The 16,832-nt window shown below is 54.1% G+C and overlaps 6 protein-coding genes across 6 annotated transcripts; 5 read left to right on the top strand and 1 right to left on the bottom strand.

Moving 5' to 3' along the window:
- Positions 1-701: 701 nt before the first annotated feature.
- VTN31DRAFT_997 (uncharacterized protein) lies at positions 702-2,180 on the top strand (the record flags this gene model as incomplete). Its single annotated transcript, XM_069408562.1, has 2 exons — positions 702-795; positions 847-2,180. The coding sequence occupies 2 exons, from the start codon at positions 702-704 to the stop codon at positions 2,178-2,180; spliced, it is 1,428 nt and encodes a 475-aa protein (XP_069263853.1).
- Positions 2,181-3,723: 1,543 nt separating this feature from the next.
- VTN31DRAFT_998 (uncharacterized protein) lies at positions 3,724-5,718 on the top strand (the record flags this gene model as incomplete). The annotated part of the gene is made up of 3 exons (XM_069408563.1): positions 3,724-3,758; positions 3,819-4,029; positions 4,084-5,718. 3 exons carry the CDS (start codon positions 3,724-3,726, stop codon positions 5,716-5,718), a joined length of 1,881 nt encoding a protein of 626 aa, XP_069263854.1.
- Positions 5,719-6,459: 741 nt separating this feature from the next.
- VTN31DRAFT_999 (uncharacterized protein) lies at positions 6,460-7,431 on the top strand (the record flags this gene model as incomplete). Its single annotated transcript, XM_069408564.1, has 1 exon — positions 6,460-7,431. The coding sequence occupies one exon, from the start codon at positions 6,460-6,462 to the stop codon at positions 7,429-7,431; it is 972 nt and encodes a 323-aa protein (XP_069263855.1).
- Positions 7,432-7,754: 323 nt separating this feature from the next.
- On the top strand, positions 7,755-9,535 carry VTN31DRAFT_1000 (uncharacterized protein; the record flags this gene model as incomplete). Its single annotated transcript, XM_069401010.1, has 7 exons — positions 7,755-7,880; positions 7,946-8,167; positions 8,233-8,393; positions 8,443-8,854; positions 8,909-9,030; positions 9,087-9,383; positions 9,442-9,535. The coding sequence occupies 7 exons, from the start codon at positions 7,755-7,757 to the stop codon at positions 9,533-9,535; spliced, it is 1,434 nt and encodes a 477-aa protein (XP_069263856.1).
- Positions 9,536-9,992: 457 nt separating this feature from the next.
- On the bottom strand, positions 9,993-12,376 carry VTN31DRAFT_1001 (uncharacterized protein; the record flags this gene model as incomplete). The annotated part of the gene is made up of 4 exons (XM_069401011.1): positions 9,993-11,057; positions 11,110-11,954; positions 12,014-12,181; positions 12,241-12,376. The coding sequence occupies 4 exons, from the start codon at positions 12,374-12,376 to the stop codon at positions 9,993-9,995; spliced, it is 2,214 nt and encodes a 737-aa protein (XP_069263857.1).
- A 528-nt stretch (positions 12,377-12,904) lies between these two features.
- On the top strand, positions 12,905-16,781 carry VTN31DRAFT_1002 (uncharacterized protein; the record flags this gene model as incomplete). The annotated part of the gene is made up of 3 exons (XM_069401012.1): positions 12,905-13,049; positions 13,111-15,734; positions 15,801-16,781. The coding sequence occupies 3 exons, from the start codon at positions 12,905-12,907 to the stop codon at positions 16,779-16,781; spliced, it is 3,750 nt and encodes a 1,249-aa protein (XP_069263858.1).
- Positions 16,782-16,832: the final 51 nt, after the last annotated feature.

Genomic DNA, 16,832 nt, shown 5'->3' on the forward strand with positions numbered 1-16,832 from the left:
GCTTGTACATAGCATGAAAATGGATAGATTGGGCTTCTAGCGATGGCAGCCCAAAGACTTGAAGGTACCTTGAGTGACTGTCTTGACCTGTACTCACGAGGTCAAACTCTGGTAGTTTTTGCCATTGATTCATTCGGAGAACTCGATTTCATCCAATCATGCACTCTGGATATGTAATAACAGATGCGAGAAGAGAGGAGAAAGACAGTACTGAGTAATGTTATATCCTCCGGATCGGGATTGTCGATCGAAAAGTGGTACTATGTACTCCGTACCAACAACTAACATTCCGGAGTCAACGACTCGGGACTCAGCCTTGTGACAAAAATAGCAATGCCCAGCAGCACATTGTCGAATTGCTTTTTTCGATCAGCACGAATACATATACGAGTAGAGACATTTATGGTTACCGGACCGGCTGCAAAGGGACGATGGGTGTCGGAGTCCGACGTCGGTATCTGGCCACCGCGTCAACCGTGCAAGGCTTCGAGAACGACGTATCGAGACCAAGAGAGTCTGGTATACTGCAACGTCCCCTGAGAAGCATAGAATAAAAAACAATGATCTGTTCCTTACGTTACTGATAAATGTTCCATTCTCTGTGATCCCCTCGTTCTCTTCCGCTCATCGTGGGGATATATATCTTTAGGGCTCATTCAACGAGGGCATAACCCTTCACTCGCAACGCACAACAGAGAAACATGTCAGCAGAATCGACATTAAAAACCTACACGCTGGAAGAAGTCGCTGCGCACAAGAGTGCTGAGGACCTCTGGGTCGTCATTCGGGGAAAAGGTAATATTACTATATACTCTCTGTCGTTCGCCCGTTGTTGACGCTCTTCAGTATACAATATCACAGATTATATTTACGAGCATCCGGGCGGCGAGGATGTTCTCCTTGAAGTCGCCGGGACGGATGCCACCGAAGGTTACGAGGATAACAATCATTCCGACATCGCCAATGAGCTCCTAAGTAACTATCTCATTGGATCGCTGGGGGAGAAGAAGGCGCCAATTGAGACAGAGGCGAAGGTGCAACCCGAGCGGACACAACCAGAGCAAGCTCAACTTCAACAGGCTCAATCTGAATCCGAACCTGTCACAGAGGAGCCTGCCACGGAACGCATAGAATCAAAAGAGGATGAGGTCCCAGAGCAGCCGTCGGAAGCTCCATTGTCACCAGCAGTGCCGGCAATGAGTCTCCTGGCCGGATTATTCTTCGCTGCATATGCAATGAGTCGGGAGAGGCCAACACTAGAGAAACTGTTTCCGTCTTGGCTCAAATTAATAAGCTTTGCCTCCGGCGCTGTCGGCCGCGCCCTGGGGAGTGGCATCCCTAGTGCCTTTGTCCTGGCCATCGCAGCTATCGGTCTATCCGGTCGCCGCACAGAGACTCAAGAGGACAGCCCGCCCCCTTCCGAATCTGTCTTCCTCTCGCCCAACGAATTCAAGTCTCTTCCTCTGGTCCGCAAAGAGCCCGTTTCTCCCAATGTCATCCGTTACACCTTTGCTCTGCCACATACGAGAGCCGTGCTCGGTCTGCCCATTGGCCAGCACATCTCGATCAAGGCTGACATCAACGGCACCACGGTGTCGAGATCCTACACGCCGATTTCCAACGACAGCGATCTCGGCGTGCTAGAGCTCATCATCAAGCTGTACCCGGACGGTCTCATGACCAGTCAGTACTTTGCGAATCTCGAGGTCGGCGACACCGTCCAGGTGCGCGGACCCAAGGGCGCAATGCGGTACGAACGCGGGCTCTGCAAGCATTTGGGGATGGTGGCCGGCGGGACCGGCATCACGCCCATGTACCAGCTGATCCGCGCAATTTGCGAAGATGAGGCCGACGACACGAAGATCAGTCTGATCTATGCGAACCGCACCGAGGCAGACATTTTGCTGCGTGAGGAATTGGAAGAACTTGCCTTTAGATACCCGCACAAGCTCGAGGTATGGTACATGCTTGATCATCCAGGGGAGGGGTGGCGGTACGGCACCGGGTTTGTCACGAAGGACGTCCTCAGAGAAAAGTTGCCTCCTGCGACAAAGGATACCAAGGTTCTACTCTGTGGTCCGCCGGGGATGATCCATGCGACCAGAGATGCTTTGGCAGAGCTGGGGTTCGACAAAGGTAATTTGATGTCCAAGATGAGTGACCAGGTGTTCTGCTTTTGATGTGTCGATCATGGATAGAACTGTAACTCTCCGTTTTCAGCGATATTGAATTCAAACTCTCACTTTCCTGCCTCCCAGACCGAGACAGATGATCTCTGATTCTGTTACGGATCATCCCTACATATGATGATATGCATGACCCCTTTGCCTGGATCGCCGATTCGGTGGTTCTTCGCCTCCACCATGGCCCCTGCAAGGATCAGCGTTTAGCCAGCCAGTCGACCCAGGACCGCGCCTGATGAAACAAACACTCCTTTGCCAATGCCGCAGCCGGTAGCAACCTTAATCGCTTGTAATTTGCAATCACTGAGCGTAGACTGATTGATGCTGAGCATTCATACTGGCAATGGCAAGTTTATCGTAGAAACACCATCGTTTCTGAGAATTTTCTGAGAATTATTAGATCATTTGACACTCTGGACGAGTTCAGAGAAAAAACCCAAATTTCCGCACTCAGCACATGGCTTTGGCTGATTGTGGGATCTTTATCCCAAACGCTGCATTCTGATTGGCCAACTGGCCTGCAACCCCTGACCCAATGATCTCATGCTGTCGGATCTTCGCCGCATGCGGAAATCTGTTTGGTCAACCTTGTTCGACGAGACAAGAAAAAGAACTCGAGATGAAAAAGATGGGCTTGATCCGTCCGGATCTCCGCTTGATGGCTGTCGCATGTCCCGAAAATCTAAACGCGGCGATTGGTACGGCATCCTGTAAATTAGCTTGAATTTTGTCTTCGTATCGGAGTCTTCGCTGAGTTAATTCGTCCTGTGCTAAATAAACTTCAAGTCGTCGGAAGCTTTGGATTCGATGAACTGTTCTCTGACATTTTCTTTTTCCGCTGCCAACGCATCGCTGAGCAGTGAGAACTGCAGCCCTGTCGGTATCTCTCTGCGCCAGCCGACAACAGCCTTTCATTAGGAGTCGCTTCAGTCAAGGGCCAGGATGACCACATCATTGGCTGTCAGCGCGTGCTGCTATCGTTGAGAGAGTCGGGCGAACTCACTAAGCGCCTGTTACTCCACGAACTGGCGCTTGTCATTGGTGTGGCTGTTCAGCCTTGGGGGAGCGTCATCGAGAGCTCCCTGGTAGTTTTCTGGAAGTCTGGCTAATGAGCCGCGTCTACTCTTTTGCTGTTCCAGCATCTGTCCGTCTCAGGGCTCTCAGGACGTCTGATATTTGATTCTAACTCGTTTCAGCAGCAAGGGAGTTGCGCCGCCGCGGCCCAGACGGGCGTTGTACCTGCATCCCCATTAGGTCCAACGAGCAGCGATTGAAGTCTGGACCTGGCTATCGATTCTCGGATCCATCCTCGGCCCGCAAGGCGCTTCTCTGCTTGTCAACGTATACATAGCAACGCCTCCGGCAGCCTGGGCTCGCCTGGTGTTCGCCAGGAACGCTTCCTCTCCAAGGCAGACTTTGTTTACATTTCGTTCTTTCTGTTCATAATCGTCCCTGGTCGGATTATTTATCAAATTGTTTGTTCCATTGGCGTTCGTTCTGCATTGTTTTCCTTGGGTATTTGTGTTGTCGATTAGCAAGTATGTCCGCATCAACCACACTAGTGACTTTTATTCTGTGAGTTTCCTTCTCAGCGCAATGGTCATGGGATATAATGGCTGACAAGTGCCTCAACAGGCGTACTCCGCCTTCTGTGAGAAAGGTGGAGCTGCTAGGGTCGTGGGATAACTTCCAGCGAGCCTACCCCATGGAACATGACAGACGAACCGGTGCTGGCCATTGGCGCGGCTGTCATACATTCACCGATATAATTTGCGATGGGACGTCTCGGAGCTATTCTCCCGGCCGTAGTGGCGGATTGAAGATGGGAGTAACGTATTGGTATTATGTATGTTCGCGCTGCGAAGATGATCTGGCCGAGCAGACGCTAATTCTGCAGCAGTACCGCCTCGATGGCGATATTGAATATGTTAATGAAGGAGACCCTGTGACGACGTCATGTCCTCTTTTGCCCGGACAGCCGGTGAACGTCCTCAATGTGCCGTTCGTTTTGCCCGACACTCACGCCCTCCGCTCGCGGGACAACAGCGTCAGTCCCGCTAGCTCTGAACATCGAACAATGGACCCAAAAGACAAATACATGAATCCGAGGACTCCGCCAAAGCCCAAGCCTCAGCTCCCTCGCCTGAAAACGTCATCACCACTGCATCAGCAGCCCCATGGGTTAAGTGGGAGTTCGGCATCTGACCACGATTTTCGGGGCACGTCCCAGCCGGCTGCCTTTAACAATCCTCCGCGATTCCGTCTGGTGCCTCTTCGGAAACAGCCGGCGCGATCCGTTTCTCCCTCGCCGTCCCGGGGTCTGAAAACCGCTTTTTTGAACATAACCCAACCTCGATTGCTCAACATGAGTGGAGAGGATGAACATCCCAGGCGTTCTCCGAAGGGAGGAACGGCCCGTGCGCCTTCATCCAGATCTCGATCCAATGACAGCTCACGTACAACATCGCCTGCTAGCAGCCCTGCTGATGGCTTGGGCATCAGCAGGCTGCCACTGCGACGAGCTGTAGTGGAAAACAACGGACATTCCCCTAGGCCTCCGCTTAAGGAACGTCGCGCTTCGTCGAGGACTAGAGATGGCTCCCCTTTGCCGGCTCCATTGACCATAACGCGGAAAGCACAAGATCAGGGTTCCTCGGGATTGCTCCGGGTTCCTAATCTCGAGCCTCACCGAGAAGGTCTCTCTGAGCAGAATACGCCCACGCCGGGATCGAGTGAGAAACCTCGCACCGCAATTCCACTCGACCATAAATCAACCCCTCTGGACACGGAGAAGAGACTCCCAACCCTGCCTAACTCGCCCTCTTCCATCATGGAGGAGGAACTACGTGCCATCAATGCCAAACACGGTTTAGCGAGCATGGAAGTGCTGCGCAGTCATTTTTCTGACACCACTGTGGATTCATCGGACTTGTCCATGGACTCCCTGGTGGAAAGGAGCTCATTCCCAGACTGGACCTCGGATACAGAGGCCACGGATACAGACATGATTTCTCCGGCGTCCATGACGTCCTCTTCTTCGTTCAATCCGGACCCGTCCCATCATTCATATGCTGAATCATGCACCGATTCGCACATTGGCCTCTCGAAGCAGGAATCCGCGCCGACGACGCCTACCTTGAGCGATGGGCGTCGCATGTCTGAAATGTCTGCCGTCACTGGATCCGAGTCGTCCTCTTTAATGGAGAAGCCCTCCTTCTCCGACATGTTCCGCCTTCCCGATTGTGACTTTGGGATGTCAACCCTGGTGATCGACGACTGTTACCACCGAATCGCCGGGTCTGACTCCAAACGCCACGCCGGGATGTTCACTGATCTGGAGAACTTGGCCTCGACGACATCCGTGGCCGTGTCAGATCAAGGGTGGTGCGCTTCCGATACTGTGTCTGGCAAGGCTGACACGCAGGGACCGACGAACCATTCCAGTGTCAACTCATATATGACGCAGTCGACGATGTTGAAAGAGCTTATGGATGAATTGGGTTACTTGGGTGAGATGATCCAGACCAGATTGTGAGAGCATCATGCTCTTACAGAAGGTACTTTATTATTGGATGAATTGGTGGATGATTGTCACTTGCATATGCTCGGAGTTACGCTTGTATGGGTCTTGAGTATCTCCTGTTGTCGATCGACGACGCAATTAATAGATTAGCGACATAGAACTTTTGATAGCTTGTGAAAAGGAATAAGCAACAAGCATCCGATGTATCTTCTATCGGCTACATGTACCTGTTCATCGCTGAGTAACTTCACTTGTAAGTTCTTTAACCCTAATAAAGTTCAGAGCGGAGTAAGTCGGGGCAACTCCGATGGGCATCGGACGGCGGGCGACCAAGTCCGCCCAAAAATCCCATCCCACGCCGCTTCGGATAGGTGGACATGCAGATTCCACGGCTCCGATGATCGGTTTCTGAACCGAGCGTGAGCGAGCCTCGTGATCTCACATGCAAAATATATGTACATTGTGCCCTTTCGGAAGCTCGACGTCAGTGGAGTCGGAGTTCACTCCGGGTGGTTGATGCTGGGGACCCTTGCGCGCTCAAGACTTCTCTCGTCCGACTCCAGACGGAGCAGAATCCAAGTAATGAAATATAAGACGACGTGGAACAGAATAAATAGTCCGAAGGATCCCACTTGCTGCAACGTCGTGATTGTATCTTTTGTCTTTCTATACTATACTATCACTTGGCTGGTCACTCCTCTGAAATCTTTCGACACTTGTTGTGGGGTATATAAACATCTCGAAGACTGAACCATGCCCTCATATCTCGTCACAGGCGCCGGCGGCTACGTCGGCCAGGAACTCGCCGCGGAACTGGTGCGGTCATCGCCGCCCGACACCATCGTGACCATCACCGATGTTAGGGCACCGCCCGTCCCCGAATCGGTCGCCGACCGTGCCTCCCAGATCAAGAGCGTCGCGGCGGACCTGACGGTGCCGTCGGTCGTCGACAGCCTGATCACGGCCGAGGCGCCCTATGACTGCGTCTTCTTGCTGCACGGCATCATGTCGAGCGGCTCCGAGGCCAACTTCGAACTCGGCATGCGCGTCAATCTCGACGCTACGCGGTACATCTTGGACCGACTAAAGACCGTGACGCCGGGCGTCAAGGTCGTCTTTACGTCGTCGCTGGCCGTCTACGGTCCTACGGAGCCGGGCTTCGTCATCACCGAGAAGAACCTCCCGCCTGTGCCGCTGTCGTCCTACGGGTCGCAGAAACTCACCATCGAGATCCTTCTCAACGACTACTCGAGAAAAGGCTACTTGGATGGCCGAGCCGTGCGGCTGCCCACCGTCACCGTCCGCGCCGGCGCGCCCACCCAGGCCGCCAGCAGCTTTGTTAGCGACATCATCCGCGAGCCCTTCCAGGGCAAGAAGGCCATCCTGCCCGTGGCCAAGGACATCCCGGTCTGGATCTGCTCGCCGTACACGGTCGTCAAGAACATCATTCATGCTCGCGACGTGCCCGCCGAGAAGTTTGGCAACTCGCGCTCCGTCAACCTGCCGGGCCTTGTCGTTACTGTCCAGGAGATGTTGGATGCGTTGGAGCAGATTGGTGGCCCAGAGCGGAGAGCCCTCGTGGAGGAAAAGTACGACCCGGATGTCGACCGGATTGTGCGGAGCTGGTCGCCATACTTTGATCCATCTCGGGCGAGGGAGCTGGGTTTTGCCGATGATATTCCGTTTGTCGAGAACGTCAAGAGGTTTGCGAGTAGATTCCAATAGTTGCTGTATGTAGGGAGCTATGAATATGAATAGAATGAAGAACACCAATCGAATAGATCCCATTTTTTTATACTCATTGGGATGCATTCATTCATTTTCAAAAACATGTGCAAGAGAAAGAGAGGGAAATGATTAGTCAGAATTTAGACGAACTTGAGCCGGAACGGAATCGGCGCGGTGAGAAAAGCAAGTCATGTGATTGGCTGAACAATTTGATTGCCGGATCGAACCTGACCTCAACACGCCAAATTCCTTACGAGTTGCCCTCGCTTCTTGTTTGCTCCCTCCATCACCTTCTCCTACGACCCCCATTGCCTGCAGCCATGGCCTCTCGTCGGCTCGCCTTCAACTTGCACCAGGCTCTGCGCAATCGCGCGGCCCTGCAGGCCGTCAAGAAGCGCGGATATGCCTCCCCTGTCGTCCTGCCCAACCGGACGCAATCGACAACGGTGGGTATTACCAGTGAGGCAATTGCTCGTTTGTGACCGGTGCTGACGGTTTCTTTGCTCTCCAGCTGAGCAATGGCTTGACCATCGCGACCGAGTATCAGCCCCACGCCGCCACCAGCACCATCGGCGTCTACATCGATGCCGGCTCCCGTGCGGAGACCGACAAGACGAACGGCACTGCGCACTTCCTGGAGCACCTGGCCTTCAAGGGAACGAACAAGCGAACCCAATCACAGCTGGAGCTGGAGATTGAGAACATGGGTGCCCACTTGAATGCATACACATCGGTACGGTGATGCAATGGGATCAGCGCGATTGGTTCCTCTGCGGCAGGTGCTGATGATCTTTGCAGCGAGAGAATACGGTCTACTATGCCAAAACGTTCAATTCCGATGTGCCGAAGGCGGTCGATATTCTGTCCGATATCCTGCAGAACTCCAAGTTGGAGCCCGCCGCGATTGAGCGAGAGCGGGACGTGATTCTGCGGGAAGCCGAGGAGGTGGACAAGATCCCGTAAGAGGCCGTCCCTGAGAGTCAAGGAGTTTGTTGCTGATGATCCTAGTGAGGAGGTTGTCTTTGACCACCTTCATGCGACGGCCTTCCAGAACCAGCCCCTCGGCCGCACAATCCTGGGTCCTAAGCAGAATATTCAGAGCATCCAGCGCGATGATCTGGTCAATTACATCAAGACTAACTACCTGGCGGATAAGATTGTCCTGGTCGGCGCTGGTGGCGTGGAGCATGAGACGCTCGTCAAGCTGGCCGAGCAGCACTTTGGCAACCTCCCATCCGCTCCGCCATCTACCGCTGCTGCGGCTCTGATTGCTGAGCAGAAGAAGAAGCCCGAGTTCTACGGGTCGGAGGTCCGCATCCGAGACGATACCATGTCCACCGCCCACATTGCTCTGGCCGTCGAGGGTGTCAGCTGGAAGGATGATGATTACTTTGTCGCTCTGCTCACTCAGGCTATTGTGGTAAGTTACAAGAGCATGCTACGTTGGGGTGCCCATTGGATTAACTGCAATTAGGGCAACTGGGACCGCACCATGGGTAACTCGTCCTACCTCGGCAACAAGCTGAGCAGCTTCATTGCCCACCACAACCTGGCCAACAGCTTCATGAGCTTCTCTACCAGCTACAGCGACACTGGGTGAGTGCCGAATCAGCACAATGTTTCCTGAATGCGGGTCAACTAACCTCATACAGCCTGTGGGGTATCTACCTTGTCAGCGAGAACAAGACCAAGCTCGATGACCTTGTGCACTTCACCCTCCGCGAGTGGTCTCGCCTGTCGTTGAACGTCACCGAGGCCGAGGTTGAGCGTGCCAAGGCTCAGCTGAAGGCTTCGATCCTTCTGTCCCTGGACGGCACCACGGCCGTTGCCGAGGACATTGGCCGGCAGATTATCACTACCGGCCGTCGACTGGGCCCTGAGGACATTGAGCGGGAAATTGGAAAGATCACTCCCAAGGATGTCATGGACTTTGCCCAGCGACGAATCTGGTACGTACCATCATGGTTATCGTCCTTTTCAAGGACCACTGCTGACCATCGGATGCAGGGACAAGGAACTCGCCGTCAGCGCGTACGGTGCTGTCGAGGGTCTCCTGGACCTCCAGCGTGTCAGCAACGACATGAGCCGGATGCTCTCGTAAAGAGCAGAGGATCAACGGACGGAACGTTTTAGAGTTTATCATACATTCTCTCGCTCAGGCTCGTATCCGCGAGGGCCTTCATCATTCAATTCATAGATCGATGACCTGTACGTTGTTGTGTGTATGTGGTGGAGCGTTCGACTCTCATATCTCGAGTTTCCTTTGTAGTTTCAATTGTACAGTATGAACACTGAATCGTTCCGGTGAACGTAGACGAAATACAAGATCCATTTGGACAGATTCGTAGACAAGGCAGTGCGTACCGATCACAATACAGGCTGAAATTGATGGGTATAATAAGTGATTTCGATAATTACCTCTAGATACATTGGTACTCTGAATCTCTAATATACACATGCAAGCTCATGACCTTCAAGTATTGATACACGAGCATGGAAGAATAAATGAAGTCGAGAAGACAAAAAGAAAGGAACCTTCGCTAACATGACACTATAAATCAATGGAATCCCTCCTGCTGCCAATCATCCCCTTGCAATTGAGCCGCTGCATTGTCGGCACCACCCCCGGCGCCGGCTCCCGCAGCCGCAGCCGCAGCCGCGCCAGCGATGCTGTCAATGTGATTCTTCTCAATCTCCACGGCGGTCATCTTATACAGCATGACGAAGAGGAGGATATGCAGCGCAAAGCAGTACCCTGCGAACAAATTCCTAGACATGCGGTTCGCGAGGATGATGCGCGTCATGGAGAAGACGAGCCGCTCTGGCAGGCGCATCCGACGGTAAGCGCGAGCAGCCTCGCGGCCCCGGAATGCCGCGAAGGGGGACAGCTGTGCCTCGTACGCGGACTGGTAGCGATCAAGCCCCGAGGAGGATGCCGACGACGTATGCGTACGCCCGTATGCTGACGAGGAATTTGATGCGGAGGCGGCGCTGCTGTATGTCGACATGTACCGCGTCTTTTCGTACAAATTGAGGTTGTCCCGCTGCAGCGACGCAACTTCTTGCCGGAGTGACTTCACTGTCTCGTAGGTCTTGGAGAGCTCTTCCTCTAGCTCGGCGTTGCGCTGCTTGAACCGGTCGCGCTGCGCCTGGACCATCGGGAGAACCCCAGAGCCACCGCCCATCGCTTCTCCTCCACCTGTGCTGTTGGATGCCGCTCCTTGGTCGAAACCGGAGATGATCGATGATGTTGGCGATGAAGGCCCACCTCGGCGCGACGGGTGGTGTCGTGAGGAATACGTACCCGCAACCGACATCGCTGCCGATGGGTACGCGTTGGAGCCCTTCTGCATACGGATGAGATCGTTCTCTAATGTTGCAGATAGTTGCTGCGACTTCTCAAGCTCCTCTTTCGTCCTGCTCAGCTCTTGCTGGAGATTCTCTAGTTGGGTCTGCAGTTCGCGGTGTGAAACACGTAGCACTGCGAGCTCGTTGGTCAATTTCTTGTTACGCCCCATGAGGAGCTGTTCCAATGAACTGTCCTTGGACTTGGATGCTCCGTTTGTGGCCTCATCCGGAACGACGCCTGGAACATCGTCGTCGCCCATCGAGAACTCAATGGACTATTCCAGGTCAGCTGCTGTTGACACTGAACACCAGAGAAGAGATTCTTACCTTTAGAACCTCCAGTTCCCGCTTGATATCCTCGTAATCTGCACACTTGTCCAGCTTGCTCCGGAGTTCTTCCTTCTCGGCCGTGACTTGGGCGTTCAATCGCTCTACCTGACGGATCTTACTCTCCAGCTCGTGCCTCTTACTGTCCCTTTCAATCCGTGCGGCGTCAAGTTTTCGAAGTAAGGCCTGGTTCTCCGACTGCAATCGCAAGTACGCGGGATCATCATCTACTGATCTGGGCGCGGCACTGGCGTGGGACACAGCGTGCGCCAACTCGAGCCGCAGCTGCTCATTGCGCGCCTCGACCTCGGACAACCGCAGATTGGCCTTTTCCAGCTCGGATGTGGCAATCTCCAGCTCAGCAGCAGCAGCAGCATTGCGACTGCTATCCGCCTTCTCTTGGTTGCCCAGACGTTGAGACACTTCCAGAGATGCTTTAAGCTCCTTCAACAAGCGATCCTGATTCTCGATCTTTTCCTCCAAACTCTTCTCCTTGGATTCCCAGTTGTTCGTCTTTTCGGTCAGGACCGCCTCCCAAGACGACTCGATTTCCTTGATTCTTGACTCCTGGGATTCCTCTAGCTTCTGACGAGCGCTTCGCTCCTCTTCCAGTCGCTTCTCAGTATATTCCAGTTGTCCGGTCAATCGCTCCACCGACTTTTGTAATTGCTCCTTTTCTGAGGTAAGCTTCGGCACGGTATCTTCTGATGCGACAAGCGAATCGACCGATGCTTCTAGTAGCGGATACGGATCCGGCGCCTCGGACAACGACGAGTATAACTGCAAGAAGGCGGAAGAAGATGTTTTCCCGTGACTCGTGAGGGTATCAATGAAGGATTGGTATGCTATTGGCGGTTTCATATATAAGCAGCTGCTTTGTGAGGATAAATGGCCAGTTGCTCACCTTTCAAAAGTCCCTTGTACTCCGCGAGCTTCTCAGCATCGCTCAGTTTCTTGAAATCCTTCGTTTTCTGAGCAAGATCCTTTCTCTGAACGAGAGCATCACGCTGATTTGCAACGATCTCCGAGGCAGTCGAGTCCAGCTTGGGAATCGCATTGGTCAAGTCAATACCTGCATGCAGAGTGCGCGTTAGAATGGCCAAAGGGAATGCGGAAAATCCATGAACGAACCGCGCCAAGCTGCAATCGCGCGCTGGAACTTGTTTGTTTCGCCGCTGACATTGTCGTCAGTGGCCGAGCCATCCTGGCCATCTGGCTTCCGTAGAGGTGGTGGAAGATTAGACTCGCCGACTGCAAGGGCATCCATCTCTCACAGGCTCAATCAATATATACACGGGAGGCCTTCAATCCAGACACTTCTCTCCACAAACCGGCGGTCTCCCGTCACCAACTGGACCGCTGTAGTCAACTTCCCTGACAGTAAGCATCAAGTAGATTGCTTGATACGCGCGTCTTGGGGCGACCGGGCCGACGTTAGTCCGTTCTGAGACATTGGCCAACTGGCCTTGAAGGACTCTTGCCCGTGCTAGCCGACCTAACGTAACGAAGCAGCAGGTTTACTCAACATAAGGGTTACTTTGGTTTTTATAGGGTAACCTAACCTATGAGTACGAGTAAATCATGTCATGTAGAGACTGTAGAGGTACCTGGTACGAATACTTGGACTCGGTACCTTCCTTATAGATTAGTTAGTTAATACCTAGTTATCCCATTAGGTAATCAACCGCAGCTTCTCGGTCCTCGCGGTCTATCAATAGTCTGATAAGAGCGCAACGCTGCCTTCGCCCTGGTTCGGACATGATTCTACAGCGCGGAGGGAAGTGGGATCTTCTCAATGGCGGACAGCGCTGGCCCTCGAAAACGGAGAAAGCTCTCCACCGACCAGGCAGCGCCATATGTCCTCCGCCAATTGCTGGACAATGTTCCCTTGGAGAGCAGCGAGGGAGATGATGTGCACATTACATGCGTAGAATATTGGAGTGAGTATATCTCCCTGAGCTGCTGTGGGAGATTGTTGTCTGACCCAGCTCCGTTGTGCAGGTGGAAATTTGTACATTGGCACCTCGGCGGCAGAGATCCTTCATTTCGTCACGCTTCCTTCGGATCCCGCCAATGAGTCAAGCGAGCCGACGTTCATTCTCGCATCACGATTGCCAATATCGCAGAGCTCATCCACAGACAAAAGACATGGAATTCAACAGATCGTTCTATTACCCGCCGCGAGCAAAGCATGCATCCTCTCCAACGGGGTCGTCACCTTCTACACCCTGCCCGAGCTCACCCCTGCTTTTGAGAACACCAAGGTAAAGAATTGCCAATGGATTGGGGGTCTTGACCTAAATATCACCCCTTCGGAGGATGCGCCGGAGCTTCCGGTGGTTATGATTGCTGTGCAAAACCGAATCATGCTGGTGCGCATTGGCGATGAGGCGCGACGGATCCGGAACATTGAGTTTCCAAGATGTCTTGCAGCGTCACGTCGCGGCACGATTGCGTGCGTGGCTGATGAGACGTCTTATTCGCTGCTGGACGTTGAGCACCAGCAAAAGATCCATCTCTTCCCAATCTCCTCTTCAAGTGAAGTGTTCGAGACCGGAGTGGTAGAGGATATTCCCCAAGGCGGATCGCTCGTCCGGTCATCATCAGCGTCATACGGCAGCAGGGAACCACGCCATTCGCCCAGTGGACATGGGCGAAGCACTAGTCTCAACACGCCCATAGAAGGATTAGTTGGCAGACGGCAACAAAGCTCGCGCAGTTCTGTCCTAGATCGATTGAGAAATGATTCAACGGAATCGATCTCGTCGACCGATTCACCAAGGAGGTCTACCTCACAGGATCCTCGGGAGCCTTCTTCAGGAAGGGATTTTCTAGCACCGCCCGCTCCTGAAGCAGGGGTGGACAGGCATAAGCCATTACCTCCAGCGCCGAGACTGAACTTGACACCACTGAAGCCGCACATTGTCTCGCCAACGCCTTCCGAGTTTCTGTTAGTAACCGGTACGGAGGCGACAGAGCCTGGCGTCGGAATGTTTGTCAACATGGATGGTGACGTTGTCCGCGGAACCATGGAGTTTCGGAGATATCCTGAAGCTGTTGTCGTCGATGACGATGGACATCCTGGTCCAAAAGGACACGGAAGTGATTCACAGGAAGGTTATATCCTCGCAGTGGTGGGTACTGGAGACGGCCGTCACAAGTACCTGGAAATTCAGCAGTGGGACGTTGACCCTGGAGAAGGGGAACGACCGAAGTTTATGCTACCCATCCCGACGCAGGATGCAAACCACGTCGGGATTCGCCAAACCACAGGACCTAGCCAAGTGAACATTTCTAGCCTGGGAGATCTTCTACGACGGGTTAGACTAAAGTCACCGCAGAACACGGGACGACGCATGCCATCGGAAGAGCCTGACCCGCGAACCCGAACGAGTATCGAGCGGGTTCGTGAAGAAAAAGCTCTTTTCGAGTCACAAGAGCAGATTGACCCTGAAAGCGGGAGAGTATCATCCAGCGCGGAGTCAGTGGAATCTTGGGAGGCTGAAAGAATCAGGGAGGAAACGAACTTTGCGCGTGACGTGGGCAAGGTCCGAAGCAGCCTGGTTGTATGGTCTGGGAATCGCATCTGGCGTGTCCTGAGGAATCCATTGCCCTTACACCTCGATGACGTCCTCCAGAAGGCACAAGTGTGGGAGGATGGTCGGTTTAAATTCCTACGCAGGGGTGCCGTTGTAGACCTCATCCAATCCATCGAGAACACGGAGGCCAGAACTGAGGCCGATTTTCTTGGACTGGCGTACATTAGGCAGAAGGCTGCATTGCTTCTTTTTGCTGATCTGCTTTCGAAGGACCGACCGGAATACACAGATGCCGACTTGCGAACCACTGAGGCAATTCTCACGGAAAGCGATCTTGATCCCCGACTAGTACTTCTGCTGGTTCCGTTCCTTCAAGACGAAGTACTTCAAGGTCCCCAAGGGATATGGGTCCAAAGAGGACTCGCACAGGTTGCCGAGTTTTACTTGGAGCACCTGTCTGACAGCGAGCACGGGCGTCGAGTCCCGGCGCAGCTTTTGTTGGATATGGTCAAGCGATATCTACTCGTCTGGCAGGGCAAGCGAGGCTATGGCAGTGTGACGGACGAAGCGTATGTGATTGACAGCGTGGACGCAGCACTGTTGCATCTACTGCTGGAACAAGATGCGCAGTTACTACGCGAATCTCGGCCGGGGGGCGCGGTCCGGGCGGAGCTCTATCGATTGGTCGATAACTGGAAGGGCAGCTTTGATCGAGCTGTGGTGCTCTTGGAAGAGTACAATCGACTCTTTGTATTGAGTCGGCTGTACCAAAGCCGAAAGATGTCAGGTCGAGTACTCGAGACTTGGCGACGCATTGCCGACCAAGGGACGGAGGCGGATCCGGACTTCACGGCATCGGCCGCGGAGGCGCACATGCGGAAATATCTCGTCCGCATCCGCGATGAACAGCTTGTTGAAGAATACGGGACGTGGCTCGCTTCCCGAAATCCGACGTTGGGTATCCAGGTGTTTTCGGATGACAGCAGTCGCGTCAAGCTCGATCCTCCGAGTGTCGTTCGGATGCTGAAGGAACGGGCGCCGGACGCTGTGCAGGACTATCTCGAGCATCTCGTGTTTGCGAAGCATGTATGGGCCCTACTCGCGTGCTGCTTTGCTTGGGAGAGCTATGTTGACTGACTTGAGGGTCCTCAGTACCGCCAATACGCCGATGACTTGATCGGGTACTATCTCGACACAGTGCTGAACGTGCTGCAATCGTCACCGGAGGCACGCACGCTGCTGAAGGAGTCGTACTCGACGTATCGGGCTCTGCAGCCACCGAAGCCGACCTACCTCAACTTCATCACCGTAAACGCGCCTCCCGACGCGTGGTGGCAGTCGCGGCTCCGACTGCTACAGCTGCTAGGTGGGCCGAGCACGCAGTACACGTCGGCACCGGGCGGCGACCTGCCGTACTCGATCTCGACGGTGCTGTCGCGGATCGAGCCGTTCCAGAACGAGCTGGTCTCAGAGAGTATTATCCTGGACGGGAGGCAGGGGCGACACCGCGAGGCGCTGCATCTCCTGACGCACGGATTGGGCGACTACGACTCGGCGATCCGGTACTGTTTGTACGGCGGCGCATCGATTTCCCAGCCGGCGGCGATGCTTCCTGCCGCGCTATCAGGACCACCATCTGAGGAAGGATCGCAGGCGTCGGAAGAAGGGAAGAAGAAGCGGGAGCTCTTCGCGCACCTTTTCGCTGAGTTCCTGCAGATCGAGGACGTGTCCGAACGGGTGGAGCGCACAGGCGACCTCTTGGCGCGGTTCGCGCCGTGGTTCGACGTCAATGACGTGCTCGCCGCAATTCCGGACCACTGGAGCCTGGAGACGCTGTCTGGTTTCCTGACGCGTGTTTTCCGAACGTTAATCGCGCAGGGCCGCGAAGCGCGCGTTCAGCGCGCGCTCAGCGCGGGCCTGAATCTCCTCGTCAGCGTCGAACATGTCGAGCGCATGGAGAAGATGGGCGGATGGATCGAGGACCCCGAGGGGTCACTCAGAGCGATTGGGAAGAAACCAGCTGATGCTGCGCGCATGCCGCTCCCGGTCGTCCAGCGTGATAATGATGACGGCGAGGACGATGACCACGCTGGCACCGCGGACGAGGAGGAGTTTGGTGAGATGGTGGGATGATTCACAACTTGTAACGAGCATGGCATTTCGGAAGAAACCACTGTAAATACC

The sequence above is a fragment of the Thermomyces dupontii genome (assembly GCF_041956625.1).
Source record: "Thermomyces dupontii strain NRRL 2155 unplaced genomic scaffold VTN31scaffold_1, whole genome shotgun sequence".
Lineage (NCBI taxonomy): Eukaryota > Fungi > Ascomycota > Eurotiomycetes > Eurotiales > Trichocomaceae > Thermomyces > Thermomyces dupontii.